Genomic DNA, 13,328 nt, shown 5'->3' on the forward strand with positions numbered 1-13,328 from the left:
CATGGTTGTAAAGCAGTTTATATATTCCTTATTGTGAGCTCAGTGAAATAATTAATAAGTATATGATTAGTAAAGTAGTTGGTAAAAATAAAAGATGAAGTTAAAAATAATAGTTGAGAGTAAAAGTTCTGAAAGAGATGGATTATAAAATGAATGGTCTATTTTTGGCCTGGTCTCATGGAAAAACAAGTCATAAGAAAGCATTGCCTACATAAGAATCCAAATTTTAAAATTATTAACTCATAATATAACATTATTAACTCATAGTATAATATATTTCATGCAAATTTTGAATTTTAAAAATAAATTTAAACTTTTAAAACATCAATGCAAATTTTAATTTTTAACATATTGTCTGTGCTTCCTCTTAAATTACTCTAATTTACTAATTCTTGAGTTGAAGTCAAGAATTTGGGTGCATACTCTGCTACAAATAATAGATCCAAGTCAAACTCTAATTTTAATTTATTGATAATGATCTCTCAGTAAGAAAAGCCATGTAGATTGGAGTGATTGCAGGAGCATAAATTCAAATACAACATTCTCAGAAAGATAAACTCAGGACTACCCAGAAAATATCAATATTTAGAGAAAAATATTTCCATAGGAGTTTTATTTAAAATCAAAGTCAGAGTAGAAACTCACTAAAATGATTTATCGGAAAATACAATCTATTCGAGATTGAATTTTTTTATTCAAAATAAAAGTTTAGGATAAAATGTATCAGAAGTCATCAACTTTTAAATTGCCCAATTGTTTTAGTGGCTACAACACTATAAAATATGTTAAACTAAATCATTTCCTTAGAACATAAAGCTATTTTACTTGCTTAAATGGAAAATTCTTAAAGATATTTTTTAAAGTCCATGTGGAAGGGATGAAAATGAATATTCATTGGCATCATATTGAAAAAATGTCATTTATGTAGCTGAAGTGAGTCATTAGAATTATACAAAACCCCTACTTCAGTGAAGATAGTCAATTCATTATATTTACAACATTATTTTTGTGAGTCTAAAGAAAAATGAGAAGAAACATAATTCTTGACATCAAAATGACACAGGATAAATAAATGAGATATGGAATCTGAAAACATATGCTCATCACCTAAGTTATACGATTATAACCTTTGTGTGATCCTACATGTTCCCTCTGAACATGTACTCATTTTTAAATTGGTAAAGAAAAAGTTATGGCAAATCTATCCAGTACATTTGGGTTATATGTATATACAATCACAGATACATGTACATTCCCACACTGGCAAACAAATTAAATATGCAAAACCAAGCCAAAAAAACAACAAATTCACTGCAATTAAGTCAATGCTGACTCATAATGACCCCCTGTGGGTTTCAGAGTCTGTAACTGTTAATTGAGTTGTAAGCCCAGTCTTCCTCAAAAATAAGCAAAGTTAGTCTCTTTAAATAGAAAATATGCATTTAAATTATCAATAAACCAGATAAATATAATTAAACTTCTGTCATCAGGTGAGTATCTTTTTTAACAGTTAGCAAATTTGAGGTCACAAAATGACTATCATGAGCAAAATAATTGGAAACTACATGTATCTAGAAATTTATCATAAATATATTTATACAAGCTGTCTTGTGATTATACATAAGCACTTCAACATTATTCTGTTAGGATGAAATATAATGGGTCCTAATGATAACAAAGGGCTGTGAAGCTGGTTCGGTCACGTACTGCTCCATTGAATAGATTAAAAATAGTATTATGAGTAAAGCTTCATAAATATAAAATAAGGTTTTATGCTTCTGATTTACTGTTTAACAAGAGTGTATTTAAAACATGAAAACCTTATTGCCACCTAGTCAATGTAAACTGTTAGCAACCCTATTGAACAGGACAGAGCTTCCCTTATGAGTTTGAGACAGTGGAGTAGAAAACCCCATCCTCCTCCCTCAGAGCTACTGGTACTTTAGAACTGCTGACCTTGTGGATCCCAGCCCATGCAAAGCCACCATGCCCCCAGGATTCAACGTTTGTAAGGGCTGGCTAATGTTATGATCCATTGGCAGCAAAGCTCACACAGATAACAATGACACTGTTTGCACATCACAGTGGCCTTAATTCGGTTTTCTATAAAAAAAATTGTTATTTTTAAATAGAAAAGAGAAAAAAGAACAAATTGTAAGCACAGAGTTAAATTTCTTGATCTTCTATGATCAGCCTTCAGAAAATAATATAAAGTCACATGAATATTGTTTTAAGGGAGTGATAAATCCAGCTATCTGGAGCACAATATTAAATCATTAATAATAATAAGGATATATATAATAATAACTATCATTTATTTATAATAACTATTACTTATCATCTGCTACAATAATGGAATATTTGGCACATTGCTTTATGATACTTTGCAGGAATTTTCATTAATAAGCACCAGATTCAAGATATAACCCAGCTTTCCTTATTCCCCAAGGTGTAGGTACTTTCCATCTTTCTATATTGCATACTGTGACACTGTAGTGTAATGCTACAACCTGCTCCCTCCTCCCTTGATAAATAAAAGAAAATCCGTGGTGTGTTTGGCTACCTTTAAGGGATCAATACTAGAGAAAAGGTTATAAATGAAGGAAGTAAAAACCTTAGCTGACTTCTAGACTTACATTTAGTAACTAATAAAATAAACCCAATTTATTGCCCTTTCAATATGCATATATAAATATCAGCTACTAGGGAGGTGAATATTTCAAATATTTTTGCTTTCTATTGATACATTGTCGAGACTTTTATTCCCATTCCCATTTTACTTACTTTGAAATGTATTATCTTCATCTGTCAGGAAAGTATAACTTTTCAATTTGGAGGATCTTGTTTCACTCTATAAGTATGGACTTAATATTGACTATTTTCTATAATAGCTACAATTGGGGCTGATAATCACAAGGTTAGTAGGGTGAAACCAGCAGCCACTCTGTGGGCGAAAGATGAAGATTTCTACTGCTGTGAAATGTCAGTCTCAGAAACTCATGTAGTTGAGCTGTCCTGTCCTATAGGATCACTATGAGTCAGGATTGACTTGATGGCAGTGAGCTTGATTGTTTTTAGTAGAAAGCATGTATTTTAAATTATTGGGTAGAAATATGCTTGCATAGATTTTAATAGATTCATGATATTCACTAATGTTATGGGAAAGAGCTAAAATATTTAATATTAGAAATATCATAGAATATTTTACCTTGATTTTTAGGTTCTCTGTCCTAAATTTATGTCAATGAAGTCATAGTTTCCCTTGCCTGTAGAGTGTCAGATGCATAAATATGTTATGCTTTGGTTATGAATATGTTTCAGTTGGATCTTTTATATCTGCTTAGTTATTGATGAAACCCCTAGGAGATAGCCAGAGGGGAATATTCCCCAATTATCTTCTGGTTAAAAATAGCACTCTGATGATTTTCTAAAAGATGCAGAGATATATACTTCTTGGGTAGGATAACAAATCTTGATGTTTGTTGAAAAAATAAAATTCTTTGAACTTTGATTTTCAATGATGCTTTAGAGAAAAATGTCCGTTAACACTAATTTTTGTGGTTTTATTTTTAAGATCAGGCATAATATCATATCACTTCATAACTCTCACAAGGGGAGAGTTAGCATTGTTAGCATTTAACGTCTCTGAGACTCATACGCTCAGATTAGCAATATAACCATTTTAAATTGCAAACAAACCAGCAGATATACTGACACATAATAAGGCAAAACTGTTAGTTACCTGGGATGGTTTACCTCAGTTCTTACTTCTCAAAGCTGAAAGATTTCACAAGGCAGACGCACTTTTTTAATCCCTGTGACTTTTAAGAGGGAAAGGGGAAGCTTCAAGGTTTTCAGTCTCACAAGGTACACACTATTTCTGGAAAGCACGTAAGGCTGTTCGGGTGTTCGGGGACCATGCAAGAGTTCATGACCTAAGATGGCCTCAGGAGTGCCAAAAACCACGTGAAAAGAACTCTGAAACAGGAGTGCGGAACCAGCCATGCAGAAAATCCACAGAGCAGGAAATCCCCAGAGAGCCCAAGAGTGGGGACCTGAGCAGGCACACGTGTCTGCATGCAGTGCAGGCGGGAGAAATCCAATGTCCAACCAGGAAGAGAGTATCTGGAAAAGGGCGTGGCTTACTCGCAAGGCTGTGTTTGTCCTTGTCCCCCCTATCCCCACTCATTGTGGGGGCGTGGTTGAGGGTATTGGCAGATCTTATCGGTGGAGTCTAAGCACTCCTGTGTGATGTCATGTGCTTAGGTTGTAGCCAGGTACAGTTTCACCTACACCTATGCGGCCCTAATCTGTGCATGCTTCTGTTCTGGATATTCCCATCAGTGTCTAATTGTTGTGTCTGACTTCCAAGAAATGTTTGTATTGTGGCCGTGCCAGCCTATTTCCACTGCAGGCGTTTAGGGGAGTCAGCGGCCCCACCTGCCTCCAGCGCCCGCATGTCTTGAGGGCCACTGGGTAGTCCTCTGTAGAGCAATTCAGGCTATCCGGGCACATGCAGCAAACAGCAAGGCAGGTCACCAACAGTCAGCCAGGTGACAGGGTCTCATAGTCCCTAGCTCAAGCTTCAGTAGCGTGGCAAAACAGGTCTTGATTGAACCTCAAACTAGCGACACAGTCCACGGGGTTAGGTGTCCCACAGGTAGTGTAGCTTGCAAATCAAGGAAGAGAAAACGCTAAGGCAGCTGCACACTGTCCAGTCATGAAGGAGCATGAAACCTGAGAACTAGAAAGGCGAGACTGGCTGAGACATTTATCTCTCTGCCCTTCAATTAATCCCACGTGTGTTAATTGGCCAGGTTGGCACAATAAACCATAACTATTTCTCTACTTGTCACTCCCCACTGAAGGAGTATGGACCCAGTAACAATGGGGAATACTGGGAGTAGACAGTCCTTTGGCTACATCCTGCTGGTAAGTGGATACAAAGTGGGGCTTTGGGTCCACATCCTTCCTGCTCTCTTGGGAGGGGTCATCCATGTGGGGCTCATGGTGAATGGGGTTGAAGTGGTGGTTCAGGCATCTATGATCCTGGGAATGGCAATCTTGGCTGGATGTCGTATGTAAACTGATGGCTTGTGGAAGAACTAAAACAGGTGCACATTTAGGTAAGGTTAGGGAAAGATCTATGGGATGGCAAGACTCACTAAAGTCTAGGTTAGTCTCATACTGAAATACTCTACAGGGAATCTCAGGAGGTGCTAACACTAGATTGACAGGCGTAGTTTGCAAGCCCACTATAAACGCGGGAAATGTGTGAAGAGATTTATGAACTTAAAACCTGTTGTGACAGCATGTAAGGCCACACAGTGTCTGCGCGAGAGTTCTCCACTGAAGATGGCACAGAACCAAGCATGTAGAACCAAGAGCAGGAAATCAGAGAGCTAAGCGAGCCAAGCAAGAGACCCATCGCACTTTGGGCTCTACCTTTATCCTCCTAGTTGAGGGAGCAAGGTTGAGGGTAATGGTTGACTTTACTGGCTGAGTTCAGGTGCACCTGTGTGATGTCACATCACTGGGGCCTAGGAGTTTTCCCATAGGTTCCTGATGGGTGCCCCTTTCCTTGAACACATTTATCATGGCCCTGCCAGCCGATTTCCGCTAGCAAAGGTATGTCGCACCATCCCTTTGTCTCTAAGATTATTACGTGTCAAAACTGTGATATAGCAATTTCAATACCTGGCACAAGCATGTGTAGTCATTCAGATTCATTATATTCTACTGTATTAAGTTTTAAAGTGTTTGACATGATCACTTATAGAGTTTGTATTTATTAAATGGTGCATCATACAAATGATAGAAAACTATAAAAATTATACTTTATATAGGAAAAGAAACAAATATTTATTGATCTGGAGTATCCCATATGTCATGTGTTTCATGAATTCTGTTCCCTTTATAGTCAGTAGGGTTTCATTCTCTTGTACTCACGAGTCAGGAGAAAGTACCTGGACCCATGTGAATATAATTTTCTGTAAAAATAAAACAAACAATTTTATTATTTCTTGGCTAAACTTTTGCACTAAAATAAACAAAAATATTAAAATAAAATAGTAATATTGACCAATAGAAACAATGAAATTTGCTTAAACCCTTGTGGTACTTAAGGTTGTCTATCTCTTCCCTAGGTTAGGATTCTGAGTAGAGTTGCAGTTAACACCAATTAATTCTCTGGGACCTGACCTAACATGATGTAATCATAGTCAATCAGTTGTAACCCTCCATAACGGGATAAGATCCTGCAGCTAACTCATCAGCCTGGTTTCTTTAGACTGGAGCCAAAGGCTTGCCCGATTGCAAGCTAATCCTGAAAGTAGCCATAAACCTGCCAATTGATTTAGGATTCATGCACCTCCGCATCCACAAGCTCCGCGGCTTTATCTCCTCTTCAAGTCAAGCGAGTAAGGAAAAGCCTCCGGCCGTGTGACCCATGGAACTGGAACCTGCCTGGACTTGGTCTTGTCCATTTTTCTAACTGTGTGTCATTACATTGATAAGAATTTCTCTATTTAGGTACACATATAAATATCACTGGATTTAACTTCCTCTAGAGAAAACAGACTGACATTCCTCCATAATGAAAGAGCAAGAAAAATCTATAAGTATTAAGGAAGGATTACGTGAATTTGAGACAAAGCAAGCTGAAGAAAAGTAAAGGCATTTTTTTTATTAATGATCCTAAAATTCTGTTTACTATCACACACATCCATACATGTACACTAAATACATGCACACAAATACACATGTGGGCTCAATGTAGAGCCAAAGAAAAATTTAACATTGATACACAAGCAAATATCAACAGCACGTTTGCTTTTTAAAAATTCTACAGATGCTTCCGAGGGGCAGTCAGATTGGAAGCAACAAATCTAGCTGCAGTAAGGAAATAAATTGTGTACCTATTCAAGAATTCATTTCAAAGCATTTTTGAGAAGCTACTATCTGTTATAGAAATGAAATTAACCAATAAAACTGCTAAAAAACTTTTACAGTGGCAACCCACTGGAGATGTTTTAGTCTGTCCTATTGGTTTACTATGAGTCAGATTTGACCCGTGTGATTTTAGTATATAAAATGCTCCCTTGCTTATTTCAGAAAATTGCTTTTAATTTCCTCTCCCTGGATACACAGTACACAGGTAACTTACATCGATGGCCCTGTCATTTAGGAAGCTTACACTGGCACCAAGTGAATTCAGATGTGTCGTGACCCTTATCTAAATGTCTCGAGGATGTACATCTTTAAGGGACCAATCAACCTTGCTTTCCTTTTGGAGAGCAGCTGTTGGCTTTGAACTTTCAGTAGCAGTCCAACACTTAACCCACAGCTCCTCATTAGCCAGATTCGTACATTCATTTCATTAAACAGTTATAAATTCTGCAATATGCTATACTTTATTATTATTTAATTATATACTTGTTTACAAGATTTTGAGGTAATTAAGCAGGTTACCAGATATTCCCAGAAGAAAGCTGCATTTCAGGAAATGTAATTTAGTAACCAATGAACACAGCTAATTGACATCAGAGCTAAGTGCACATTCCAGTTCACTAGATTTATTTTCCAAATTTATATGATGAACTTCTCCAAGGAGGAATCCATTTTCCAGAGGCCAAAGTGACTCATGGACACATTGTTCCAGAACCATTCTCTTGGTATTGCCAGGGAAAAGAATCCTCTTCTCCCCCTTCCCCCACAAAGGCTTATCTTTTTGTCCCAGAGAGAGTTCCCACTCCTTCTCCTTGGCAAATCCTCGGTGGACTAGAAGAACACAGCTGAAGAAGTTGGTATAAGTAGTCAAACATAATCACATCATACTTTGAGTAAGCAGTTAAGAAGGTAAGAAGAAAACATAGATAAGAAGAAAACATATTTCTTCACTAAATATATATATATATATTTAAGAATTTTGAGCCTTGAATGCCTAAGTATAATATATGCCTTGACATATAAATTTATATTTGGTGATTTTCATTTAATTCAAAATAAATTAATTAAGACTTACATTGGAAGTTGAATGCTTCCTAAGCAGAAAGCAAGGAAATATAAAAGAGACCTACATATTTTGGTCAATAGAAGTGTAAGAAAATTGCTTTCAAGTTAGTGATAGCTAATAATCAGATTATGAGCAATAGAACTAAGAAGTTCTATTTGAAATAAGGAAAATTATTAAATGGAGAAAAAAAATAATATTTTAACTAACATTGGTTATGTGCTACTTTAGGAATTTCATTGTTCCTTATGTAGGTATATAGCTTATTTTCCTCTAGGCATCAATTTAGTATATATATTTTAAAATTCTCTATGAAAATTGAATGAGTTTAAAATAAATTAAAATACATGAAAATATAGTTTTATATTATTTGTAGAGAGGATTATGATTTCAGAGTTATGACATGACAAATGAGATTGCAGTATAAACTCAATCTCACTGCTATCGAATTGGTTAGCAAGATTGTAACTCATCACAGGGTACAAAACTTCATATTTCTCCCAGGGTGTGTACATCTACTGACCTTGAAGTTAACGCCCCAACACATAATGAGCGCTCCTTGGATTACAATATAGTCAAGTGAAAATAGTTTAAGCTGTGGAATCAGAGAAATGAGGTTTGTATCTTTGCTCCATTAGTAAGTAATTATCTATGGGATGTTGGTCAAGTTTTACATTTAGCTGAGTCTCATTTCTCTCATCTATAGAAGAGCATTAAATTATTCTGTTTTAATTGTGTTAGGCTTCTAACTGCAAGGTCCAAGCCACCAGTACCCCCCTGAGAGAAAGAGGTTTGTTGTTTAGTTTTGCTTTCTCCAATCAAGAGTTACAGTCTGGGAAACTCATGGGAGTCAGTTCTACCCTGTCCTATAGGTTCCTTACGAGTTGACTTTGACTTCATGGCAGTGAGTTTGGCTTGGGCTATGTCGATTATGAAAAATAATGTTCACAAAACTCCTTAGTTCTAGAATACACTTAACAATGTAAGGGGGCAACCATCACAGTTTTCTTTCTTCTCAAGTCTAGTGTTTGCACTGCTGTTCTCATGAACAGTTTACTTTGTGTACTCTCTTAAAGTAATATCGGCTCGTTATGAAACAGAACCGATTACCACGGAGTCGTGCGTGTCTCAGTAGAACTGTGTTCCGTACATTTTCAGTGGCTCGTTGTCCAGGAATCCATCAAAATTTACTGCCATCGAGTCAATCCTAACTCGGAGAGCACCAGGTCTTTTTTCTGAGCTGCTTCTTAGTGAACTTCACATTCCACACTTTTGTTTACAAGGCAAGCTTCTTCTCTTCTGCTTGCACTTCCCTTTTAACACTGTCAGAAAGACAAACTGTCTAATTTCTAATAGATTCATACACAATACCTTTTTGCAGAAGCTCAGCTGAAGTCACTAAACTCATAGTATTTTCTCTATCAAATCACCGATTCCCTACAATGAAGTAGATAATGACTCTAATGGGACCTGGTTTGGTATAAAATATATGCTCGTGAATATTTTATGGATGAAACATCAAGGGTGCCTGAAAAATTACATATTTGAAAGTTTCAGGAACATTTAAGGAAAATATGCTGTTATTTTCATGAGTCTGAAGGCAGGATGCAGTACAGAGCGGTCTTACGATACTTGAAATCATGGACCACTGGGACTCATTAGCTTACCTTCAATGCAATGATATTTTAATATATACTTATATGTTAAACATGTACGTGTAAAAGAAAACCACCTACATTTATTATTGTGGCTCATTCATTGCTCAATGCTTTGATTTTAAAAAGATTTAAGAATTTCTGTTTATTTTGTTTCAGATGAATAAAAAGTAGAAGTCATGTAGTTTTCACACATAGTCAAATTTAATTTAATAAATAAATTATGTCAATATGTTTCATTACATGGCCATGTTGCATGAATGTCATATTAATTTAAGTGAGCAAATTATCTCGGGAAAATGTTGCCACTCTTGCCTATTCTTTGGTACAAAAAGAAGGACATTACTTTCCCAAGCTTACTCTGGCAATAGGAGCTATATCTGAGATTTTAATAGAAGTTTTTAGCCTACATATAAATTTCTTAATGTTCTACCATAGCTGTCTTAATGCAGACACATCAATGGAGTGATGGAGTGATGGTAAAAATTAGTCTAGCAGCCATATTTCCTACTGATGATAGAGAAGTATGTTTTGCAGTTGAGTTTACAATAAATTTCTACAGTAGGCTATCAATGGACATGTCTCCTACAAATTTTCTTTCAGTGTTTTTTCATTTCACTGTATGTCTTCCCATCTCATTTCTTTTGTGTTCTGATTCTCTCCATTAAATCTTTTTTGTTTGTGATCCATAGATTCTCAAAAAAAGGACGCAAAAACATAGACGGGAGACAGATAGAATGGAGAAATTTTAAAGCATATCTTTATTTTTTTGTGATACCCCCAAAACTATGAAGATGTCATTTTATGAACTTTAACTATCTTATTAATGAAATCAACACAATTAAAGATTATTATGAGATATTTGTGAGTATTATAAATATTTATGTGTAAATAATACTTATTTACATAGAAATGCACTCAGTTTCACACTTATCAACTAGGCTAAGTTCCAAAGAACAGGTTGTTTATAGAAATCTAGATTATGCAAAAAAAGCAAAAACAAAAGGATGATTACCTCACACCATAAACTACAGGGAATGACTGACTACACTATTACATAACTGCAAAGCTGCAAACTCATATAATTACACAACAGCTAAATTATATTATAATAGAACTACCAAACCCATACGTACGTGACACCAGACAATTTAATCTTACCGTCATAATCAGTGTGAGACTTGCCTCACGATTTAGAATTGGTTACTGCCAGACAACACTGTTCAATGGACAAACCATTTAGTTAATCAATTTTTAACTATAAATATAAGTGCAAAATGTTTATGAGACAGAAGGTTACTGAGTAATAAGTATAACAGCTTCTATGAAAACTTGAAAGGTCAGTCTAGCTTCATCAACTTTCTAATTAGCTAAGAATGTTTTAAACCTCAATCATTCTCAATCATTTTTCTCACTTAAATTGTATTCACTCTTGTAAGACACAAAGGAACATTGGTAGCCCCAAAGGTTAAGCATTAGGCTGCTAACCAAAGAGGCAATGATTTGAAGCCACCAGCCACAATTCATGAGAAAGACACCATCTGCTTCCGTCAAGATCTGAAGCCTCAGAAGCCTCTGTAGCAGTTCTACTCAGGGCTGTTGGTTCTCTGTGAGTCAGAATTGACTTGACAGCTTTAGGGTTTGGGGTTTTTCTTTTGTTAGTTAATGTTTAATTTTAAGGCTTAATGTTTAAACTTTAAACATTAGGAAAAGTCATTCATCCATTCTGCAGATAATTAAGAACTATTGATCTCTTATGTTTTATTTTATCTAATAAAGAAGAAAGTTTTATTTTAATTACCTTTCATGTATAATGTTTTGGACTTGAAAATACCTCCGTTCATTCATTCTTGAAATTGTAAAGTGTACTAATTCGAGAACCATGTAGAGTGACAGATGTGTTTGTTTAGCTGTTGATTTTTAACACAAAAGTTTGGTCAAGATATTAAAAAAAACGTTTCCTTTATTGTTAAAGGGAGTCACATCCATATGGGCCTGACTAATTTATTCCTACCTATGCCATCCTTGCTTATTATGAAGTCATGCCCCGTTAAGAAACACAGCATGCCATCAGGTGCACCCTGATTCACAGACTGCAGCGTAACCCAGCTGCTGTGTAGTCAATTCCAACTCAAAGTAGAACCGTGCTCTCCACAGCTTTTCAAGACTGCTCTTTGGAAGTAGATCCTCATTCTTTTCTTCTGAAGGATCTTTGTATGGAATTTAACCACCACCCATCTGCTGAGCAAAAAACAGGTTAGCCACTTCAGCTACCTGGAAGGAAAAGTTGCCCTCAAACGTCCAAAGACCAACTGAAATGTCAGTTTTGCCGTCAGCACTGGAGTCAGACAGGATTCCTTTGAAAAATTGGACTGAAGTCACCATGTTTACACTGTTGGGCTTCACGGATGATTTTGAGCTTCAAGTTTATCTCTTTTTACTCTTTCTTGCTATTTATATTTTTACCGTGGTGGGGAATTTGGGACTGGTTGTGTTAGTTATGGTGGATTCACGACTGCACAATCCCATGTACTATTTTCTGAGTGTCTTATCTCTGTTAGATGCCTGCTATTCCACAGTTGTCACCCCCAAAATGCTGGTCAATTTCCTGGCAGAGGATAAATCCATTTCCTTCAGTGGATGTGCAGCACAGATGTTGCTCTTTGTCACTCTGGGGACCACAGAGTGCTTTCTCTTGGCAGCAATGGCTTATGATCGCTACGTAGCCATCTACAACCCACTTCTGTATGCGGTTCACATGTCACCCAGAGTCTATGTGCCACTCATCACTGCGTCGTATGTTGCTGGTGTTCTGCATGGCACTCTGCACACAATCGCCACTTTCAGCCTCTCCTTCTGTGCATCCAGTGAAATTAGACATGTCTTTTGTGATATCCCTCCACTTCTTGCCATCTCCTGTTCTGACACGCACATCAACCAGCTTCTACTGTTCTACTTTGTGGGCTCTATTGAGATAGTCACCATCTTGATAGTCCTGGTTTCCTATGGCTTCATTTTGTTGGCCATTCTCAGGATTCGTTCTGCTGAAGGAAGACGAAAAGTGTTTTCCACTTGTGGCTCTCATCTCACTGGAGTGTCCATTTATCATGGGACAATCCTCTTCATGTATGTACGCCCAAGTTCCAGCTACGCTTTGGACCATGACATGATAGTGTCTACATTTTACACAATTGTGATTCCCATGCTGAATCCCATCATCTATAGCATGAGGAACAAAGATGTAAAAGAAGCGACGAAAAAATTGTTTGATAGAAATTGGCTCATAAATACAGTACATTTGTAGCATTGTAGAACTGAAAATAAATGTTGAGTATCAATCCATATTTCTATATTTTGTGGCTAGAGCAAAATATGGCTTTGCCTTTAGTTAAAATTGTCTTCTTTCCAAAAAAAGCTGATTAATATCAGTCTTTCAAATCAGACTTTTGTAAATGTAGCGAAGTTGTATCCTTTGTATATCCTTATTATTATTTACAAGTTGACCTATATTGAACAATAATTGATGCATATGTATCTTGACCATTGGTGTTAGTCAAAATGCTGAGAAGCAATTGATACATTTATATTACTATGTATAGTCGTTTGCTTAGCTTCATTTTTATTCCACTAACTGTGATGTCTTAAGAATTCTATGACTACAT

General features: G+C 36.3%; 1 protein-coding gene across 1 annotated transcript; it reads left to right on the top strand.

Annotated features, from left to right (window-relative positions):
* Positions 1-11,983: 11,983 nt before the first annotated feature.
* Positions 11,984-12,953, top strand: LOC142446416 (olfactory receptor 5T3-like). The gene is given in 2 exon segments (XM_075548168.1): positions 11,984-12,928; positions 12,930-12,953. Coding segments are annotated over 2 exon segments (969 nt in total).
* The last annotated feature ends 375 nt before the right edge of the window (positions 12,954-13,328 follow it).

The sequence above is a fragment of the Tenrec ecaudatus genome, chromosome 4 (assembly GCF_050624435.1).
Source record: "Tenrec ecaudatus isolate mTenEca1 chromosome 4, mTenEca1.hap1, whole genome shotgun sequence".
Classification (NCBI taxonomy): domain Eukaryota; kingdom Metazoa; phylum Chordata; class Mammalia; order Afrosoricida; family Tenrecidae; genus Tenrec; species Tenrec ecaudatus.